Source organism: Molossus molossus, unplaced genomic scaffold, assembly GCF_014108415.1.
Source record: "Molossus molossus isolate mMolMol1 unplaced genomic scaffold, mMolMol1.p scaffold_m16_p_10, whole genome shotgun sequence".
Lineage (NCBI taxonomy): Eukaryota > Metazoa > Chordata > Mammalia > Chiroptera > Molossidae > Molossus > Molossus molossus.
This window is the reverse complement of record NW_023425345.1, coordinates 1,126,324-1,147,182: the sequence shown is the minus strand read 5'-3', so window position 1 is coordinate 1,147,182 and position 20,859 is coordinate 1,126,324. Positions and strand designations below refer to the sequence as shown.

Here is a 20,859-nt window from a genome sequence, read left to right as displayed (position 1 = left end):
CTGCCGGGAGCCGCGGTGGGGTCGTAATACTACACCCACAAGTAGAAGTATATAGAGATTTGTATTTATATTTATATATATAATACTTAATTAGACGCTCTATGGAGGGAAAGCTCCCATCTACAGTCTCCTCCCCTAGCAGCTCTCTGTCCCCTCACAGAATCCTTAGAGCAGAACCACAGGGTAACGGGCAGGCCTGTGGCCAGAGGGGTCTGTGGGTGTGGGCGCCTGCAGGCACACCCCCTTATCAGAGCCTCCAGATGCCCTCACAGCCTGCGGAGGCCTGGCCTCCTGTCTCCCAGGGAGAGCCTGCCTGAGGCTCCGGAGATGCGCCCACGCTCCCCCTCCTGAAATGCGCTCTGCCGGCCGCCAGGCTGCAGGGCCCTGGCCGGAGAGGGCGCCCGCGTCCTGGGAGAGCAGCGAGGCTGCAGGGAGGAGAAAGGCTGCCCGAAGCAATGCTTGCCCCGGGCAGTGCAGCTGGACTGGGGTCTCTGCTGGGCGCGGCCTCGCCCTCCAGGGGCTGGTCAGTGTTTCCTGAAGGGCAGCCACCAAGGTGACGAGGAGGCCCGTGGGGCCACCTCTCAGCTCCTGCCCTGGCGGGCAGGCACTCTGCTCTCCCGCCCCTGGGGACACCGGCCATCCCGGAGCGGGGTGGCTGCACCAGCCTTGTTATTTGTAGGGCCGCAGGAATCGGGACACTTTGGAGCGCAACAGTTTGATGAAGGAGCGCGGGAACATCTCCTTGGACTCCTGGGCCGTGTACTTGAAGTAGTTCTGGGGGTGCGCCAGCACGTCGAAGAGGGCTTTGATCAGCTTCTTGTCCTGCAAGACAGGGCCGGGCGGCCGAGGTCAGGCGGGCCCGCGGGCTGGAGGCCCTGGCTACCCACCGGGCCTGCCGGGGGCGAAAGGGGCTGTGGGTGTCTGCAAGGGTGTGGGGAGGGAGAAGACGTTGAGCTGGTGGGTGTCAGGACCCCACAGGTTCTCTGTGCCCTAAATACTCTTCAGTTTTAATTATCTAATTGTTTTTTTTATAATACTGCTTTTATTTTTAAAAATTCATATATATATATACTTTAGAGAGAGAGGAAGGGAGAGGGAGAGAGAAACACTGAGATGAGAGGAAAACATCAACTGGCTGCCTTATTAAGGCTGCAACCCAGGCATGTACCCGACCGGGAATCGAACTGGTGACCTTTTGGAGCCGAGGATGATGCCCAAGCCACTGGTCAGGGCACTAATTGGTGTTTAACAGTCTATTGGGGGAGCATTTGACATCTTGCTTCCGGCATACGTCAGTTTGGCTACAACAAACTCTTACAAAAATAAAGAAAAAAAACAGTCTACTGGTTTTAACTTTTGGGGTTCCAATAATACTTGATTTAATAAGGGTTTTGCTGCAAAACAAAAAACATGTTGGAAACCAGAACCCGGAGCAGGTTGCTCAGGCTTCGGAGGCGGCGGACCTGGGTCTGAAACTAGCTCAGAAGCCACTGCCCAGCTCCCTGACCTGGGAGCCGGGCCTCTGCTGGGAAGGCAGCTGTCCTCTCCGAGGGTGGGGCCCTCCTCGGCCGCCAGCAGGCCAGGGCAGCAGTGAGAGCCAGGGCGGCCCATGCTGGCTCAGCCCTGGCCCGGGCCCAGCGCTGTCCTCCCCGCAGCCTCTGCTCGGCAGATGCGGTCGGCGCTCTGGTGCTGCCACCCACTAGCTGTGAGCCGTGGAGGGGGGCTCAGAGGGCTTGCCGGTCACCCAGCTGGGAGTCAGCCTTTGAACTGGCCCAGCCCCACTCCTGCCCTCCAGGATGGGGTACATCTGCAGAGTCCGAGCCCAGAGCCCAGGGGCGCCGCCTGCAGGGGCCGAGCCCAGAGCCCAGGGGCGCCGCCTGCAGGGGCCGAGCCCAGAGCCCAGAGCCCAGGGGCGCCGCCTGCAGGGGCCGAGCCCAGAGCCCAGGGGTGCCGCCTGCAGGGGCCGAGCCCAGAGCCCAGGGGTGCCACCTGCAGGGGCCGAGCCCAGAGCCCAGGGGTGCCGTCTGCAGGGGCCGAGCCCAGAGCCCAGGGGTGCCACCTGCAGGGGCCAAGCCCAGAGCCCAGGGGTGCCACCTGCAGGGGCCAAGCCCAGAGCCCAGGGGTGCGTCTGCAGAGGTTGAGCCCAGAGCCCAGGTGTGTGTCTGCAGAGGCTGAACCCAGAGCCCAGGGGTGCGTCTGCAGGGGCCAAGCCCAGAGCCCAGGGGTGCCGTCTGCAGAGGTTGAGCCCAGAGCCCAGGGGTACCGTCTGCAGAGGCTGAGCCCAGAGCCCAGGGGTGCGTCTGCAGGGGCCAAGCCCAGAGGCTGAGCCCGGAACCCAGGGGTACCGTCTGCAGAGGCTGAGCCCAGAGCCTAGAGCCCAGGGGTGAGGGCCTAGGGCCTTGACCTGGACAGTGTTTATTGCCTGACCTCCACAGCTCCCCTCCGTGACAAAGTGGCTGTTTTTCAGGGCCATGACCAGGATAAGGAGGGAGTCCATCCCAAAGGTGGTGCTGGATTCTACCGTCAAACTACCTTCACCTTACAGAGGACGACAGCGGGGCTGGGAGCTGGTAAGGAACCTGCCCAAGGACAGGTCACCAGGTCCTGGGCTACACCCCACCACAGAGCCTGTCTCTGAGCTCCTGGCCTGCAGGGACAGATGTGGCGGCTTCAGCCCCCGCCGCCAGGGCTCTCTGACCTGTCACCTCCTCACCTGTCGCCGCCCTCCTCCCCTCACTCTGGGGGCTGGGGCAGGGATGGGCCTGGATCCACAGGCCCTGTCCCGGGATTACGTGGACCCCTTCCCAAAGAGAAGCTCACTCGCCTTCAGAATCTCCTGGTGATTCTCCGAAGCGTAGAGCCGTCCATCTCGAACGATGTCTTCTATTAACTGCTGGTAGTCCTCTGTGCGCCCCGCGGGAGGGAGGGGTGAGGGCTGACCCCACCGTGGCCCTCCCGCCTGCTGCCTCGCCACCTCCACCCTGTGCCAGCCCCAGGCAGCTCTGCCTCGGGTGCCCCCCACCCCCCTTGTTCTCCTCGAGGCTTGGGGAGCTAGAAACCCCTCCTTAACCCTCAAAGCCCTGCTTGGCAGGGCCTCGTGCTGAACCCACAGACCCTCTAACTGCTCCCTCCTCTCTGCCTTGGACCCCTGTGGGCCTGTCCCTGCCCCTGGCCGGGGCTCCCTCAGGCCGAACGTGTGCCTGGGCGCACAGCGTGGCCGCGCTCACCGTCGTAGGTGACGTAGGGCACTTGGAAGCCTTTGCCGCTGTTGCCTTCATTGGACTTGAACTGGATCCAGAGCTTCCGCGAGCGGGAGGTGAAGGCAATGGGCCTCTCGTAGGTCTGGCAGGTCTCGTAGGTGGTGATAGATGTGGGCGAGGCTGGGGGTGCAGACGCCATTGCTCCCCACCTGGTCCCTCCTCTTCCTCAGGCCGCTCGCCTCCCACCCCGCCAGCCACCAGCACCCACACCACCCACTGCCCCAGAGACTCCAGCTCCCTCCGCCTCAGATGCCCTTCCCCACCCTCAATCCCAGTGCCTACTGGTCCTCCTGAGCCCGATTCCAGGCCCCCTCCTCCAGGAGGCCTCCCTGACTGCTCCACCCCCCACCGCGTTCCTGCTGTGCTTTGGTGAACCCTTCATTAAGCCCCTCTCTGGAGGGCGGTCCTTCTGCCGCCTGCTGTTCAGGGACAGAGCTCATGCCGGCTCCCAGAACAGAGCCAGGGCTGGGGAGGAGAGTCAGATCTGCCAAGTGCCCTCCCTGTGCGCGCCTGGGGTGCCCCACCGCTCCCCGAGGAGCCTTCCCGAGGTGCCCTCGAGGCAGGAGAGGCTGGCTCCTCCACAGCTCGGCCCCGTGTACGAACAGTGGTGGGAGCAGAGGATGCTGGGGGCTGGGCACAGACATGGTCCCGGCCGCGGTCTGAGCTACCCTGGGCAGTCACCCCTCATGGCCTCGGTCACACTGGAACACGGGTTGCCCGGCGCACCAGCCACGCTGAGTGGGGGACAGTAACAAAGCCCGAGAGCCCACAGGGCACAGCTTGCCCTGCTCACACCACCCGTGCGTCAGCGCCGGTCGAGGCCCAGATGGGCAGGTGTGTCTGCGTCTGCCCGTGCCCTTCCTCCCTGACCCCCGGGAGCTTGCCCCCGGCGGCACCGCTGCCCACAGCAGCGCACACGTGAGGAATTTGACCTGGTCCCTGGGGGCTCGAGGGCGTCTCTCCTTTCTGGCTGCGGAGGCCATCTGGGCGCCCTCCCGCCCTCCCGCAGCTGAGGCCAGCCTGAAGTCTCGCCACAAGCCCGGCGGAGGTGGCGAGCCAGGGGCGGGGCTCAGAGGGGAAGGGACAGGCCCACCCCGGGCATCCTGTGTGCTGCGGGCACAGACGGGCCCTCCCCCCAGCCGAGAGAAGGAGGTCTGTGGAGTAGGGGTCACCCTGGGCTCTCACCCTGGGAGGACCACGAGATGAGAGACTGGGGTGTGGTCAGTGTGGAGACCAGACCAGGTCCTGGTTCCCATGCTCAGGGCACAGCCGCAGCTTCCAGACCTTCCCACAGAGCTAGACAGCCCACTTCCCAAGCCAGACAGAAGCGGATTAAACCCTGGGCGACGCCCTCTCTGCCCGAGGAGCTGTGCCAGGGGGACAGGTGTGGGCATGCGGCGAGGCCCTGCCCGACGGGCACCTACCGCTCTTCCGCATGACCAGGACATCGCCGCACTCGTCTTCGATGGGCAGGAAGATCTCGGGGACCACGATGAGGATCCTGCGCTTGGGGGGCGGGGAGATGTGCCACACACAGTCCGCGTTGGCCGGGTAGTCGCCAGGGTAGTTGGGGGACTCGATGTAGCCCGTGTAGTCCCCAAGCTCGCCGCCGCAGTGCTGGTCTGTGGGCACCGGGCCACCCGCTGGTCAGGCCCCGCTGGAGGTGCCCTGCCTGGCCAGGTGCTTGGTCCCCGCCCTGGACCGCCTCCACCGGCCCTGCCACCAGCCAGCCAGGCCCCGAGCTGGCCTCCTCTTGGGGACCCTCCGCGGGAAGGCGGGCGCCCGTTCCGTGTTGGCTCTCCGAGGCCCAACGAGCTCTGCTTACTGGGCACCTGGGCTTCTCGCCCGAATCTCTGCGGCTGGGCCTTGTTGGGTCCCTGCCTGGAGCCGTCAGAGCCCACATGAACCCCAACTTCCCCTCGCCTCCACTTCCCCGTCTGCTCCTCCCTTCACTCAGTACCCCGAGTGCCCCTGGGGCGCCAGGTGGGGGGCCTTGCCCGCGAGCAGGAAGGCTGGGGACCAGAGAGACATGTTCTTTCTCTTTCAGCTCAGCTGCGCGCCCCTCAAGCGGCTGGACGTGACACTTGAGCTGAGCGGTGCCGTAACCTCATCCAGGAAGTCCCCCTCACCAAGCAGAGAGAACTGAATGCAGATGTTGGCTGTAAGTAATTTTCTCCTAGATTTTCATTGAAAAATCCTCTCCTCACCTGAGTTTCTGGAAAACATTGCACCTTTTCGTTCCAGAAGCTTCTGTCCGTTTGGTTCCCCACTTTACTCATCAGGACTTACACCTGTCTCTGCTGAGCTCCGCCTCTGTGCCGCCCTCTGACCCCAGGGCCACAAGCCAGCGGCCGCCCTGGCGGGGGGACGGCTCCCCTCCGTGAGAAGTCCCCTTCGGGGGTCTCCAGCTGGCCGAGGGCAGGGTGACTGGCTGGACACCGAGTCGGAAAAGGTAAGATGCCAGAACACAGCCCAGGACTGAGAAGTGAGTGCAGACAGCACCCCTCTGAGAGGCTCCCACACCTCGCCAGTGCGGCCTGGCCTGTCTCCCCCGGGTCCCGTGCCGCCCACAGTTCCGGGCGCGTTTCTCCCAGACGAGGCAGGCGCCGGGTCTCCCCTGCAGCCCACGCCGAGCGCCCGGGCACCCTGTTCCCGTGGCTCAGCTGGTCTGGTTCTCGCCCACTGGGCCATCTAGAGGGTGCCTGCCTTCACGGCTGCCCACAGCCTCCCTGGCCCGGCCCCTCCCAGTGCCCAGCCCCTGGGAAGAACAGCGCCTACTTTTGCAGTGGGTGACGTTGGTGGAGCCGTCGAAGTCAGTGCTGGTGTTGCCCGGGCAGCTGATGCAGTGGTTCTGGCCAAACTCGGGCTGGTAGGTGCCGACGGGGCAGCGGATGCAGCGGTGGGTGGTGGTGTTGTAGTGGTGGCCCGGGGAGCAGTGCACTGCGGGGGAGGGGCATGGCTGCGGAGGGGCATTCTCCCGAGGCCTCTCTGCCCCCCAGGCCTCAGCACAGAGCTCAAGGCCCAGTGACCTCCCACCACCCGCGTCATCCCCGAGCAGGCGACCCCTGCTCCCTGGTCCTGTCCACAGCCGTGCAGAGTGCTCTGTGGACCTTGGGGTCTGAGCTGGGGGTGAAGCAGACGAAGTCCTGCTCGAGGCCAACTTCCTACTCGCTGCCAGGTGGGCGTGTCGCAGGGCGACGCGTGGGGAGGGTGCCAGGGCTGTGGAGTTCCCCAAGGGCCCAGAGAACCGCCTTGGGCGACGCAGAGACCCTGCCGGCGCCTTGCTGGGGGCAGTTCTCAGGGAGCAGTGGGCTCAGGAGAGAGTGGGGGGCAGAGGAAGTGGAATCCAGACATTCCTTCTACAAGGCTAACAGCCAAGGGGAGAGAGCCGGGCAGGAGCTGAAGGGGAGGCTGGAGAGCTGGGGTCCCCCCCTCAGAATGGAGGGCTCAGTGAGTCCCCGTGTTCGGGAGCACATCATGGCAGCACGGGGAGGCTGCCCCGAGGTGTGCCTGAGGGGGGCAGGGCCTTCAGCAGAGAGCAAGGGGGTTGGGGTTGGAGGGTGGAAAGGAGGCTGGTGTAGGCTCAGGGGAAGGGGGAGGGGAGGGGAGGCAGCAGCTGGGCTGCAGGCCGCAGCCCCGAAGGGCGGTAAGGTCTCCAGGTGAACTCTGGCCTGGCCCTGCGGCCTTCCGCACTCTTCACCTCCCTCCCTCCTTCCTTCCACGTGGGCTCAAAGCCCTCCCGAGCCCAGGGGAGCTGGTGGCTCCCCCTTGTTGCCTGGGGGGCTCGGAGCTCCAGACTCTAGCTACAGGCTGTGTTGGACCTCTGCTGTCCTGTCTTGGCGTGACGCACAGTGCTGGTCACCAACGTCTACCGCCTGATGGCTCCAGGTTCCTCCTCTGACCTTGAAGGTTTGCCAGGCAGCAGATGGCCCTGAGCAGCTCAGCCCCACCTCCGGGGTGAGTGGGTGTCCTCACCTTTGGCCTCGCAGTCTTGGAAGGAGGCTGTGCCCTCGTGCTTGGTGAGCAGCCCCCCTCCGCAGGGGAAGCAGCCGGTGCGCCCGGGCTCAGGCTGGTACGTGCCCACGGGGCAGGCCTGGCAGGGCCTGAAACCATCAGTGGAAAAGGAGCCCGGAGAGCACTGGCCTGGAAGACAGAGGTCAGGGCTCACTGAGGCGGGCTGGAGGGGCCTCGGGCCAGCCCTGCTGGCCTGTACTCAGCAGGGCCTGTGCGCAGAGGGACTCTCCCCAGAGGGCAGGCCGCACCAGGCTTCACATGGAGGTCTAGGGCTCTTAAGCTCCAGACTGATGCTGCCTTGTCCATCTGCAGGGCTGGGCCACAGCAGGGAGGAGCGTGTGAGGTCCCCCAGGGCACAGCAGGGACAAAGGGAGGGGACGACACAACCCAGCAGAGGCAGGGTGGAGAGTTTATTCCGGTACTGCCTGAGGGGCGGGTGAGTACCCTCTCAGCCCAGACTCCGGGTCCTCTGCTCCCCCAGTGGCCACTCTGAGCTCCCTAACAGTCACCATCCCCACTGGGGCCCGGACCGACTCCTGGAGGCCAGTGGGCCAGTGGGCCAGCCTGCAGAACTCGGGCCTGGGGTCTGATCTCTTCTGTTCCCAGAGAAGGCTGGGGTCTCCACCACCTTCAGGACCCCACCCTTGTAGGCACACCTTCCCACCCACTGCCTGGGTGAGCCCAGGGAAGGGAGGCTGGGCTCAGACATGGTTCACAGACATGGTTTCAGTGAGGTGAGCAATGGAGACGCTCTTGGCAAACCAAGCAGTGCTTGGTGAGTTGGCCAAAGGCTTCCCGAACTGTAAAGTTCTCTGTGTCAAGCAGTTCTTGCCAAGTCCGTGGCACATGCCGTAAAGCACATCCGTGGGGATGGCGTGCTCCCCACAATGCACCATGTTTGGTCAACAATAAAGCACCACGCGCCTCCACCATAATCCACAAGTTGACCTACAAATGACCAGTGTCTGCAAACTGGAAGTGCTTTCCCCGCTGCTGGGGCATGCGTGCAGCCCTGTGGGTCAGCCGCGTGGGCGCCGTGGGTCTGCTGTGGGCGCCTTGGGTCTGCACAGGTCAGGACAGGCTCCGACACGGCGCAGAGTGCTAACAAAATGTCTCAGGCCTTTGGCCTTTGCTCTGCGAGCCTCCGTCGAGACAGGAGGTCCCTGCCCCACTAGGCCGCTCCTTCTAGGCTGGGCCCACACTCACCTCCACATTCGGATACGTTGTGGGCACCGGCCAGACCGAGCCCGTCGCTGCTGGGGCACGGTGTGCAGCCGAGCTGGCCGTCCCTGCCCTGGTAGGTCCCCGGTGTGCACGGCACACACTGGCCAGAATATCCACTGAAGTAGGTGCCGGACTCGCAGGCCACTGAGGAGGCAAAGCGGAGAGATTGCTGGTGGTCAGGTGGCCTGCCTCCTGGTGCTAGGCCCAGGCTGTACCACCAGATAGGGCACAGCCCTCGTCTCTGTGGCTCAAAGGGTACAGAGCAGCCCAGACCCATCCCAGAAGGGCCAGGAGAAGGAGCCAGGAGGGGCCCTCAGCGAAGCCTGGTGGCCAGACCCTGGTCTCCTGCTTGCCCTCCTGGCTGCTCCTGCTCAGGGTCCTCTGCAGACCCCTCCAGGCCCACCTTCTCATAAATGCTGTGGTCCAGGCTCCCCGAGGACCTTTGTTCTGTCCACATCCACCCTGCAGCTCTGAGCCCTGGCCTGCATACCTGCTGCCTCCTGGATGGGCCACAGTCATTCTGTCCACACCCAGTCCCCTCTCTCCCCTCCCTGCCCCACATGGCGGGAGTTGGCACCCGAGGACATGGGACAGCGCAGAGGGCTGGGGAGTGACAGAGGCAGAGAGGCTGGGGGCTGAGAATGGTGCAGAGATGGTGAGATGAAGACAGAGCCACTGTGGTTGGTGAACTGAGCAGATAAGCAAGCTGATCAGTAACAAAGGAAACCTCTGCAGGTGTCTCCGAGTCTGTCTCATTCGCTCCCCCAGCCTCCCTCTGCAGGTGTCTCCGAGTCTGTCTCATTCGCTCCCCCAGCCTCCCTCTGCAGGTGTCTCCGAGTCTGTCTCATTCTCTCCCCCAGCCTCCCTCTGCAGGTGTCTCCGAGTCTGTCTCATTCGCTCCCCCAGCCTCCCTCTGCAGGTGTCTCCGAGTCTGTCTCATTCTCTCCCCCAGCCTCCCTCTGCAGGTGTCTCCGAGTCTGTCTCATTCGCTCCCCCAGCCTCCCTCTGCAGGTGTCTCCGAGTCTGTCTCATTCGCTCCCCAGCCTCCCTCTGCAGGTGTCTCCGAGTCTGTCTCATTCTCTCCCCCAGCCTCCCTCTGCAGGTGTCTCCGAGTCTGTCTCATTCTCTCCCCCAGCCTCCCTCTGCAGGTGTCTCTGAGTCTGTCTCATTCTTTCTACCCCTCCTGCCGCCACCTGGTTCTGGGCGCCACCCTCTCTCACCTGGCCTCCCTCACTGTCCACCCTCCACTCAGCCTCCCCAGGGCAGGGGGTTCCCTCGGCCCCCTGCTGCCCCCCCCTGCTGTGGAGTGCGTGCTGGCTCACCGCCTGCCTTCTTTCCCCACATAAACTAACCCCACTTTAGCCAGCTGGGGCTGCCTGCAGACCCATCTCCTTCCACAGGCCAGCCCCTGGGGCTCTGGTCACCAGCCTCATGTACCTGGACCCTGTTGGCCGTGCTGCACCCCCGGGGGGCCTTCAGCCTCAAGTGCATTTTGGCTCCTCCTCAGCCCTCAGACCCACCCCACCTCTCTGGGAAGCCTCCAACCACACACACTGGTCCCAATGGCCCTCCACTGTGGCCTCACTGGCCTGTGTCTCCCTGTCCCGCTCGGCAGGACGGCGGTGCAGGTCGCGTGCACAAATGCTCACCCAGTGAGAGCCTTGCCCAGGGCTGGCACCAAAGACTGCTCTTCATGTGACAGCCATGTGACGAGTGCCACGCTGCTTCCCCCTGGTGAGCCCCGTACTTCTCTGTCCCTCCCTCATGTGCCGTCTCCCTGGGCTGCACGCGGAAGGAAGGACGGAGAGTGGCCGCGACAGGGACTCACCACACTTGCCATCCTGTAGCACCTGGCCCATGCTGCATGTCCCCTGGCCCTCCAGGGCCTTGGCCGGCCGCTGGGCCACCGTGTACTCGGTGCCTGCGACCTGCACGGAGAAGAGCTGCCGGCTGATGGCCTTGCGCAGCGTCCTGACGGCAGCCTGCCAGCTCTGCTCGGCGCGCCTCCGCACGCAGTCGGCCGCACAGGAGTCTGCGGGAGAGACACTGCTCGCAGCCCCAGGGCTGCCTCTCCCCCGGCTCCCCTCCACCAGCACCGCGCTGAGCCGGCCCTGCCTGCAGCGCGTTCTCGCAGCGGCCCTGGGCGAGGTACCGCTGCTGTGTCCATCTGACAGATGAGACTGAGGCTCCCAGAGCAGTGACCTGCCCAAGGCCAGGCAGCAGATCTGAGCAGAAACCAGGCTTCTGCCACTGCAACACATCACCGTCCCGGGCACAGCCACTGATGGGTGCTCCTCCTGCCACTCAATACCCTTGGGGCTGCCACTGTTCCCAGGAAAATGTCCAGCACTCTGGCCTGGAATCCAGGGCCCCTCGTGGCATGGCCCCGGCCTGTCCTGCCAGCCCAGCCCCCAGCAGGCCAACACTCACTGCCCAGCCCGCTCCCCAGATACCCAGCCTTAGTCACTGCTTCCCGGACACATGTCGCTCTCTCTGACCTCTGTGCCTTTGCCTATTTTGTTCCCTCCACCTGACTGCCATTCCCTGTCACCTCTTCCATTTGGTGAACTTTGATTTCACGTCCTGAATCAAATGGCACCCCTCTTGGGAAGACTTCCTAGGCCCCTCCCCGGGTGGAGACTTCAGCTCTGTGCCCGCTGTTCTCACGCCCCCACCACCTAGTGTCTCCCCAGCACGGGGCGGTCTGTGTGCCCGTCCGCCAGCCACAGTCTGGTCTCCGTGCCAGAGTCCAGGGCAGGGCACACACAGCCCCGTCTGCTGACAGGTCTCAACTCCTCTCACCACTCAGCACCACTCACAGCCAGGGGAGGTGTTGGTACGAAACACAGGCCAGAATCACAAGCTCCCTCTGGAACCCGGGAGAGAGGTCTTTGGATCAGCTGTTCTGGGAAGGCCGTGGGTATGAGCCCTCCAGGCCCCACGAGGGTGGAGGGGTGGGAGAGGCCACATGGCTGTCCCTGTGGGCCCTGCCCCTCCCCCTCTCATGGCCCTGGCTGCCTCTCCCCCGCCTGCCAGGCCGGCCTCTGCCCCAGTGGCCTCGGCTGGGGTGGGAGCCCAGCGTCACGCCCACCGACCGCACCCTCGGCAGCTCATGAGGGAGCCCTCGCCCACCTGAGGCCTCATCCGCCTTGGCCTCGACCTCGAACTCTGCTGTGATGTGAGCCACCTCCTTGGACGGTGACTTTCGGCCACGGCGCCTCTTCTTGGAGGAGTCGCACTTGAGGCTCACAAAGGTCACGTGGCAGTTTTCTGGACAAGGAAGGGCTGCTGTGGCAAAGGGGCGCAGGGCAGGGAGCAGGGTCCTGCCTAGCCGTGCACACGGGGCTGTGGGCACGGGTCCCACCTTGCCTCGGCGTCCATGGAGCAGAGGGGCCAGCGCTGGCTCGAGGCCTCACGAGGGGCTGCTGGCCGAGCCGGCCCTGCCCGCCCTCTAGGCCCAGGGAGGGAGGCACCTCGCACGTGCCCCTGGGGCAGCCGCAGCCCAGGCGGCTGGCCTCAGGCCTGGCCTGCTGAGTGCTGAGTTGGCCGGGCCCCAGGCTGAGGAGCAATCCCGGGGTGTCCAGTCACCTTCACGGACACAGAGCAGAGGCTTCCCTCCTGCCCTTCTCGCCAGCGGGCATCTTTCTTGGCTGCCCTCAGGAAACACGAGTTGCTGAGCGAACCCTGTGGTTCCTGCCATTTGGACACAGCCAGGCAGAAGGCCCTTGCTCTGGGGAGCTCATTTAGTCCCGGGTGAAGCAGGGGCGACGTCCCCGGGGATGCTGGGGGCCCGTGTTTCCCACTTACTGCTGACTGCCTTCCCGAAGGACACACGGTGCGCCAGGCATGGCTGTGGGGGCTAGGGGCCCGGTGGTGAGGACAAGGGGCTCCATCCTTGCAAACCCAGCCCTGCTGGGCCCTGCTCCCAGCTCCCAGGCACAGGACCCCCGCCGCCCCGCGTGGGCTGGTACCAGGGCACCCACTCACCCAGCAGCAGCTGCCTCGGGGCCTCCTTTGCTGGCTCCCGGCTGCGGGGCCGGAGGTGGCACTTGGCGTCTCGGATCTTGAAGCGGGCCTTCAGCCTGATGAGGATGCTGGGCGTACCTGCGGAAAGCAAAGCCCCCAGGTGGTGGCCTCTGGGCAGGGAGGAGGTGGGCCGGGGCTGCCAGAGCCGCGTGGGGCCCTCCACTGCCTCCTTTCCTCCCTGCGAGGCCTGCACAAGGCGAAAGTGTGGGTGGTGGGGTCAAGCTCAGGCCAGGGGCCAACTAGCCAGAACCTTCTGTGGGAGGGGGAGGGAGGCCTGCCTCCACCCCCACCCCCAGCCCAAAGCCAGCTCATGTGAGGGAGGCCAGGACGGGCGGGGGGTCGACATGATACAGACACCTGGACCACTGCTTCCTTTGGAGAGCAAATCAGAGCCCCCAGGGCTAAAGCACCCGGCAACCACGGGTGATGAGTTGCCTCGTGGCCACATCAGACACACAGATGCCCCACGTCACTGGGCCCAGCGTCCTGAACAGGGCAAGGGCTGACAAGGCTCTGCTCTTGCTGGGGGCATCCCAGGGCGGGGTGCCGGGCCTCTGGCACTTTGGGGCGGGTCTTCCAGGGCCACTCTGACTGCTGATGGCACAGCAGACGGCACTCGCTGTGCCGAGACAGACCCGGGAGCTCACAGCTCTCAGGGCACCGAGCCACCCAGGTGCCAGGGCCCGGAGTCTCCAAGCCAGAGGGTCCTTCCGGTCTGCTGCCCTGGGCTGGGGCTCAGCCTTCAGCCTGCCGGCCTCTAGGTCCTGGCCCTGCTCTTAGCTGCCAGGAAGCTCTTCTCTGGGCCGTGCCCCCCCCAGCATGGAGCTGGACACAAGGTCAAAGGTCACCCAGGTGAGTGCGCACAGGCAGGCCAGGAGCTACCTGAGCATCTGGGCCCGGCGCTGGAGCTGGTGCTGTTGCGTTTCTGCAGCGTCCTGCCCTGGACAGCGGGCACCCCGCAGCTCAGGCCGTAGCTGTTTTCTGAGTCTGCAGAGAGGCAGCAGTGAGGTGTGCCTGGGTGCCCCTCCCGTCCAGTGCCCCCGATCCCAGGGGCCTCAGGTGACTGAACGAGAGGACGGTCAGGGCTGACCCTAGGCCAACTCATTCTGCTGGGCAGGAATGAGACCACCGCACTGTCGAGGGTCACTGTGGGCCCCCAGAACCACTCGGTGATCAGGGCTGGGGCCTCATTCCCAGGTTGAGTTCCCTCCTGGAGAACTGTGGGGGCAGGGCTGGACCCCAGGGATGGAAGGCACCCCGTCCCGGGACAGCCTCGGTTACCTGGCACGAAGTGAGTATGGGCCAGGCAGGACAAGCAGCAGCTCTCCACACCGCCCGCCTTGCTGCAGGAGAGCTGGGCCCGGGGGGCGGTCTTGGCTCGGGGGAGGCACTTGCCCGTGTCTGAGCAGAAGGAAGACACAAGACCAGGCTCGATGGGTCAAGGTGGAGGCTTTCTGGGGCTGGCAGGGCCCTGAGCACGGACCCACAGGGACCCCACCATGCCTTTCCCACGGCCAGACCCTCTCGGTGGGAGGGGCTGGGAGGGTCCCTGGCCGTGGGGGACACTGGGCTCAGGGCTGTCTTGCTTCTCCTCCCAGCACCGGCCCAGGCTGTCTGAGGAGGGTCACACCCCTCGCCCAGCTGGGGGAGGAACAGCCGCAAACGGACACGGGCTTCCCGGCAGTGACGGGCCTTAGGCATGAGGGCAGCCTGGACATGCCGTCAGTCTGAGATGTCCAAAACAGCTCTGCGTCCCCCAGGTTTTCATGTACGTTTGGGGAATTAAAATGTTCCCCAGACTTGCAGGAAAAGATGGAGAGTCCTGTCATTTGGGACTCATCGGAAGTGACTTTACCGACGTCCGAGGGGTCAAGGGCACTGGCTTCAGTGGGCAGGACTCTACGGTGACTCTGAGCCCGCCCCTGTGGGCGTGCTCCTGCAGGCAGGCTGGAGGGCTGGCGGCAAACACAAACCGGAGTGGGGGACCTCCACCTTCAGCACCTGGCTACACAGATTCAAGGAGTCTCCGAAAGTAAACAGTCTAGAAATAGAAACACACTCACAGCCCTCCAGATAACACCTGTCAGGCCCCAAATAAATAAAAGACCAAAAGCCTTCTGTTCCCAAAGAATCGAGAAACCACTAGTGAAAACAACTGCAGAGAATTCGGGCCGAGAGGCCACAGGAGGAACCCACGTCCACGGTGAAGAGACAGGAAGAACATCCACAAACTTCCAGGAGTATCAGCTCCAAGGTTCCCTGCGCTTTCTCTAAGTTCCCAAAGGGACCCGTCAGCGACCAGAGCAGGACAACACAGCAGGGGTCACTCTTTGGGAGACACGAGCCACCTGGCCCTGAACATCCCCGCACGGTCACGCTGGGGACGGAGAACGCAAAGCTCTGTCCTGCGCGGCCTCCAGGGCTGAGCTGACATCTCCCAGCCAGAGGGCAGGCTGCCTCCTCTCCCTGTGAGCGGCGGGCCGCCCTGCTGGGCGTTCACTGCGCTGCAAACCTCTGCCTGCACGGCGCCTGGGCCAATGGGACTCGGGGCAGGTGAGGGACCCGATGCAGACACGGTGCTCACGCCACTTGCTGTGCCTGGGTTGTGAAGTCCCTCGTCTCCGACCCAGGGGCCTCGCGCCCTCTGCCAGCACCCATGACACCGTGGCAGGGGAGCTCCCTTAGCGTGTACACAAGGCGACCACCACGTGTACCGACAACTCACCGCCAGAGACCACCACAGCCCTCAGGGAAAGGCTTCCAGGCGCCCAAGTAAGAGGAAAGGCAGAGGGACCGGCAGTAGTAAAACGAGGAGCAAAGTCCGTCTGCCTTCGGGTAAGAGCGTGTGCTTGTGGGGGAACATGAACACGCAGAGAGGCCAGCTCGAGAGCGGACAGGAAGCTGCAGAAGGCTGAGGGGACACGCACGGGCTTGCTTTGGTTGACTGAAGCCACTCAGTGGAGGGGCCTTCTCGCAGCCTCAGCTCTTCCCCGAGCGACAGGCTGGGGCCGCTGTCAGAAGTCCCTCCTCTACCCAAGTCCGAAGTGTCGGGGGGGAGGGGACTCTGCAAATGGGACTCCAGCTAGAACAGCCCTGCGATGCTACTTTTTAGGAGTCCCAGAAAATTCTACACGATTCAAATTCTAGCGGATAGGAGCCTTCGCCGACCCACACGATGTGTGATGCAAACACAGTCCCCGGGCACAGCTGCCACACCACCAGCAGGACCCCTGGAACGGCCCCTGGAAGAGTCCCGGATACGTCTTCCTGGACTGCGTGCACTTTCCCGAATGAACACGCCAAGTTTAGGCCAAGCTTTCAGGGTGCGCACTCAGCGACGTGACAAACGTCCGTGACCACGGCTCGGCCTCACCGCCTCAGAGCGTCACGGCCTGGGCTGATGTGTCTGAGCGTGTTCAGGTTTCGTGCCAGCGCCCCCCCTTTAAATCTGGGGCGCCACATGTGCGCGATCCTTACTGCGAACAGAAAACCCCCCACTATTTTTTCTGCTGGTCAATGAACCGATTACGGTGTGTGGGTCTCCTCCTGCCCTCAGCCATTCCTGAAGGAGAAGTTGTCGGGTGTGTCTGTACTTCCCGTGTTCGAACCCAGAGCAGGCCTTCTGAACACTGCACACAAAACCCAACCACCGCGGCTGCAAACCTCCGCCTCACGGCGCCTGGGCGAATGGGACTCGGGGCAGGCGAGGGACCCGAGGCAGACACGGTGCTCACGCCACCTGCTGTGCCTGGCTGTCCCACCTAAAACCTCCACTTACAAATGGGGCGATCGTAAATGGACCTGGAAATTCAGGGGAAGCTTGAGAGCAGCCAGACCGATCTCGAACCTGAAATCAAAGGTGGAGGACTCACACTGTGCGATTCAAGACTTCCTCTGAGCCACGGTAATCAGACAGTGGCCCGGGCACAGGCAGACACACTGATCGGCGGGCCAGGACTGAGAGTTCGGAAGCAAACCCACACATCCACGGCCGACTCATTTCAAGGGCTGTGAAGACAGTTCACTGGTGTGAGGACAGTCTCACAGGTGGCCCTGTGACAGCCGGGCGCCACAGGCCGGGAGCTGGAGCTGGACACCCTCCTCACACCCTCTGTCAAGATGGCCTCACAGTGGTTCAAAGACCTGAACGTGAGAGCTCAGGAAGCAGGCGCAGAGCAGAGAGAACCTGGAGAGGCAACAGTGTCTCAGAGATAACATCAAAATCATCCCCAGAGGAAAAATAAATAAATACACTGGACTCCATGAAAATGAACAACTTTTGTGCTTCGAATGACACCATCAAGAAAGTGGAAAGACACCTCACAGAGTGGGAGGAAATATCTGCAAACCCTCTATCTCACGAGAGCTTGTACCTAGACTATATGAAGGACTCTTACAACTGAGCAGGAGAGACAACCCGACTAGAACGGGGCCTACATCCCGAACAGGCCTTTCTCCGGAGAGGAGGTGCAGTGTCATCAGCCAGCAGGGACGTGCGAACCCAGCGCGAGGCAGCAGCTCCAGCACCAGGAGGGCTGTCAGGAAATCAGACGGTGACAAGTGTGGCGAGGACGCTGTGGGGAAGCGGGAACCCTCACCCGCTGCTGGAGGCAAAACAGTCTGGCAGTTCCTCGTTTAAACACAGTTACCACGTGACCCAGCAGTTCCACCCGGAGGTCTCTGCCCCAGGAAACTGAAACGTATGTTCACACGGAAACCTGGAATGAATGTTCGTAGCAGCATCATTCGCAACAGCTCAAAACCGAAAACAACCCCAACGCACATCAGCAGGGAATAAACAGTGTGGCCCAACCATACGGGGGGAAAGCATTGGCGGACCAAAAGGAACGCGGCCCTGACAGAGCTGCCTGGGCCGGGGCCTGGGTGCCAGGGGCTGGGGTTTCCTGCGGGAGTGACGAGAACTCTCAAACTGACAGCGGGGCACAGCTCTGCGGCTGCACTGAAAGCAACGGAATCGCACGCTTGCTGTGTGTATGTGTGTGTGTGTGTATGTATGTGTGTGTGTATGTGTGTGTGTGTGTATGTATGTGTGTGTGCATTTATTTATGTTAATCCTCACCCAAGGATGTTTTTCTGTTGACTTTCAGATGATGTGGAAGGGAGGGAAGGGCAGAGAAACATCGCTGTGAGAGACACATCGATTGGTCGCCTCCTGCACGACCCCAACAGGGGCCTGCAATCGAATCTGCAACCCAGGTACGTGCCCTTGACTGGGAATCAAACCCATGGTCCACGGGCTGACACTAACCACGCGCCAAACCGGCCAGGGGTGAGTTGTATGGATGTGAGCTGTCCCTCAATAAAGCTGTCGGTAAAAATGAAACCCGGAGGAAGCGGGACGCCAGGGTTATGCAGTGGGCCAGCCCGGGACTCACTGGCCGCGGCCAAACTCCCGGCCCTGCCAGGCATGTCGGACAGCTACGGTAAGAGGGTCTCTCCCGCAGCTCAGACTGTGGAGAATGACCACTGCAGGGCTGAGAAGCAAGAGCTGCCCCCCCCCGCCCCATCCTGGAGAAAGCCTGTTGGTCCCCTAGCTCTGGTGAACACCAGGTCCAGCATGACCCCAATCAGTCGGTGAGAGTCCCCTCAGTGGTCAGGCTGCTGAGGCTGTTTTCCTCACACCCAGCACCAGCGACGCTCCTAAGACTGACGCCACCTAATCCTGCCTGTAACCTACACCACCCAAACAAGCTCCCCCAGACTGTAGACAGGACCAGCAGCTTGCTCTGCCCGACAGGACTCTGCCTGGAGAGCATGGCAGTTCTCACGTAAACAGGCGGTGAGTTCAGCGTTCTGATGTCCAGTACTAGGTGACGCGCTCATTCCTGGACACCCCCATTCGTTCAGCAGGCATCTCCTGCTGGGCTCTGTTCTAGGTGCTGGGGCACCGCAGCGAGCAAGACAGGCCGGAAACATTGCTCGGCTGCGCAGAACACAGAGCGGACAGACAGATAAGCCCGACAGGAGCGGGACCGCCGCCGTGTGCAGGGTTCCCAGTGCAGCGAGAGGGCAGGCTCGCGGAAAGCAAGGGACCGGCGGCACGCAGAGGCGGCTGGGCTGGGCTCTGGGCTTGTGCTCAGAGAGGGAGCCTCCAGGTGGAGAGGAGCACACACCCAGTGTGCTGAGGTGGGGGCACAGCCACACCTCAGTGAGGCTGGCGGGGGGCAAAGGAGGGCGAGAGGAAAGAGAGGGAAGGTGACCAGGTCAGGGAGCAGCCTTCCAGCCATTCGGAGAGCTCGGGCTTGGCTTTTGTGAAGAGTCACTGGCGGGTTCAGAGCAGACCCTCCATCCACCTTACCTGACATTGTGGGGCTGGCAGCCTGGGCAGGGGGTGCGTTTGCACAGACCCAGGTGTTCCCCATCCGGGCTCTGCAGCTGCTGCACCCCAGGAACCACCCCCCCGCCAGCTTCCTTGGAAGGACAAGGGGGAGCTGAGGCCTCCACACTCACTCCCTCTAAGCTTCCAGCTCCCCCTGAGCCCAGTGTGGCTGCACACACTGACCCCAGGTCCCCCCTCCTGCTGCAGGTCTGTCTGTGCTCAGCAACACCAAGTGTGCTCGGCCTCCCGTGGTCCCTCGTTCCCATCAGCCACATGCCAGCAGCAGAGACCACCTGCCCAGCACCTGCCTGGCGCTCACTGCCCCCCCCCCCCCACTAGGCACCAGGTGGAAGGGCGGGTCCCAGTGATGGCCCCGGGCACTCACCCACGCAGTCCTTCCGGTTCCAGTGCAGCCGCCTCCCTGGGGGGCAGACGCATTCGAAGCTGCCCTTGGTGTTGACGCAGCCCTGGTCACAGCTGCCGTTGTTCATGCTGCACTCGTCCACATCTGCAGGCGCAGGGAGGGGTAAAGGCAGGAGGGGCAGGGCTGGTGAGCCCAGGCCACACTCGGGCAGGAGGGCTGAGTCCGGACCCTAGCCTGACACTGTCATCGCATGCAGACATGTGGCTGCACACATCACACGTGCACACACGTGCACACACAAGGCTCCCCCCACACCGACACACCCTCCTTCCAGCGGTTCCCCTCCTGCACAGTGGGCGCCAGGCTGAAAGAAGCCGCCTCTGAGGCCCCCCTCTGGCCACCAGCGGCCATAGCATGCTGGGAGCGGCAGAGAACCGGCTGAGCAGCGTCCACACTCCGTGCTCGGGAAGCAGCAGGCCAGGGAAGCGGTGCCCAGGTTTTGGGGAGTCCCTGCTGGAGAGTCTGCAGCCCCCAGCACCAGCTGTGCTGGATCCCTTCCCTGCCCCTCCCACTGGGCTGTCACCGCTGCCCAGCAGAGTGGCTACCCCCAGGTCACGGGAAAGGAAGACACCCAGAACCGTGGGCCTTCTCTTCACCACCACGCCCATACACCTCCGAGTCCCAAGTCTGTGGCTCCTCAATCCACCCAGAATCTACCTTTTCTACATCCCCTGACCCATGCTCCAGCAGCTCCAGCTCCCATGTCTAGAGCCGTCTCCCCATGGTGCCCTGGGCTCTACTCTCCTAAACACATGGCAGCCAGAGCAACCGCATCACACGGACTTGGCACGTCACAGCCCTGGTGGAAGCCTCCAGTGGTTTCTCTTCTCACTGGGAATAAAACCCTAAGTCCCACAGGGTGTCCTCCTGCCATGCTCAGGGGGCTCTAGCACATCGGCTGCCTATCGGTCCCTCTGTGTTCCCTCTGCCCCAGTGCCTTTGCACATGCTGGTCCCGCTGGCGTGCTTCCCCTCATCCTGACCCAACACTCCTGGGAGGACCCCTCACCACTCCCTGCTCTGCCCTCTGTTGTCAGCTCTCCCACTGAGATGAACTGCCTACAGGACTCTCTGTGTGGCGACTGCCCCTTCTGGGCTGGGTTTCCCTGCAGCTGCTGTATCCAGGCCTATGCCCACAACTCGGCTAAGGCTTAGCACCCAGTGGACATTTGCTGGCCCCCCAGCCCTGCCTTTCCCTCTGCCCACCAGCCCCCAGCCTTGCTCAGTCCCTCCAGGCCCATCAGTCAGGGTCAGGGTGCGGGGGCAGTTAGGTGGCCGAGCGGCCAGGCGCGTGCCTCGGGGGGGAGGTGGCCCTGGAGGGCGGGCTGCAGACCTCCGCAGTGGGTTGTCCCGTAGAGCGTGTAGCCTCGGTGACACAGGCACTGGAAGCTGCCCGGGGAGTTGATGCAGACGTGGTCGCAGGTCCGCTCGAAGGAGCACTCGTCGATGTCTGCGTGGCCACAGGGGGACAGGGTTGGGTGAGTGTCAGGGGCGGTGGGAGGGCACGCCTGCCCCTCAGTCACACGCTGCCCTCTGTGCACGCCAGGCCTGGGCCCGGGCTCAGTGCACAGC

General features: G+C 63.5%; 1 protein-coding gene across 1 annotated transcript in view; it reads right to left on the bottom strand.

Annotated features, from left to right (window-relative positions):
* Nucleotides 1-669: 669 nt before the first annotated feature.
* The window catches only part of SCUBE1 (signal peptide, CUB domain and EGF like domain containing 1), a 119,661-nt gene continuing 99,471 nt past the window's right edge, over nt 670-20,859 (bottom strand). The window contains exons 10-23 of the mRNA XM_036250757.1: nt 20,621-20,737; nt 19,250-19,372; nt 13,806-13,925; nt 13,407-13,511; nt 12,486-12,602; nt 11,631-11,768; nt 10,327-10,530; nt 8,481-8,642; nt 7,236-7,403; nt 6,039-6,200; nt 4,685-4,882; nt 3,228-3,380; nt 2,825-2,904; nt 670-822 (exon numbers count right to left, since the gene is read on the bottom strand). Of these exons, the coding sequence (XP_036106650.1) occupies nt 670-822; nt 2,825-2,904; nt 3,228-3,380; nt 4,685-4,882; nt 6,039-6,200; nt 7,236-7,403; nt 8,481-8,642; nt 10,327-10,530; nt 11,631-11,768; nt 12,486-12,602; nt 13,407-13,511; nt 13,806-13,925; nt 19,250-19,372; nt 20,621-20,737 (2,000 nt within the window). The remainder of the gene's footprint in view (nt 823-2,824; nt 2,905-3,227; nt 3,381-4,684; nt 4,883-6,038; nt 6,201-7,235; nt 7,404-8,480; nt 8,643-10,326; nt 10,531-11,630; nt 11,769-12,485; nt 12,603-13,406; nt 13,512-13,805; nt 13,926-19,249; nt 19,373-20,620; nt 20,738-20,859) is intronic.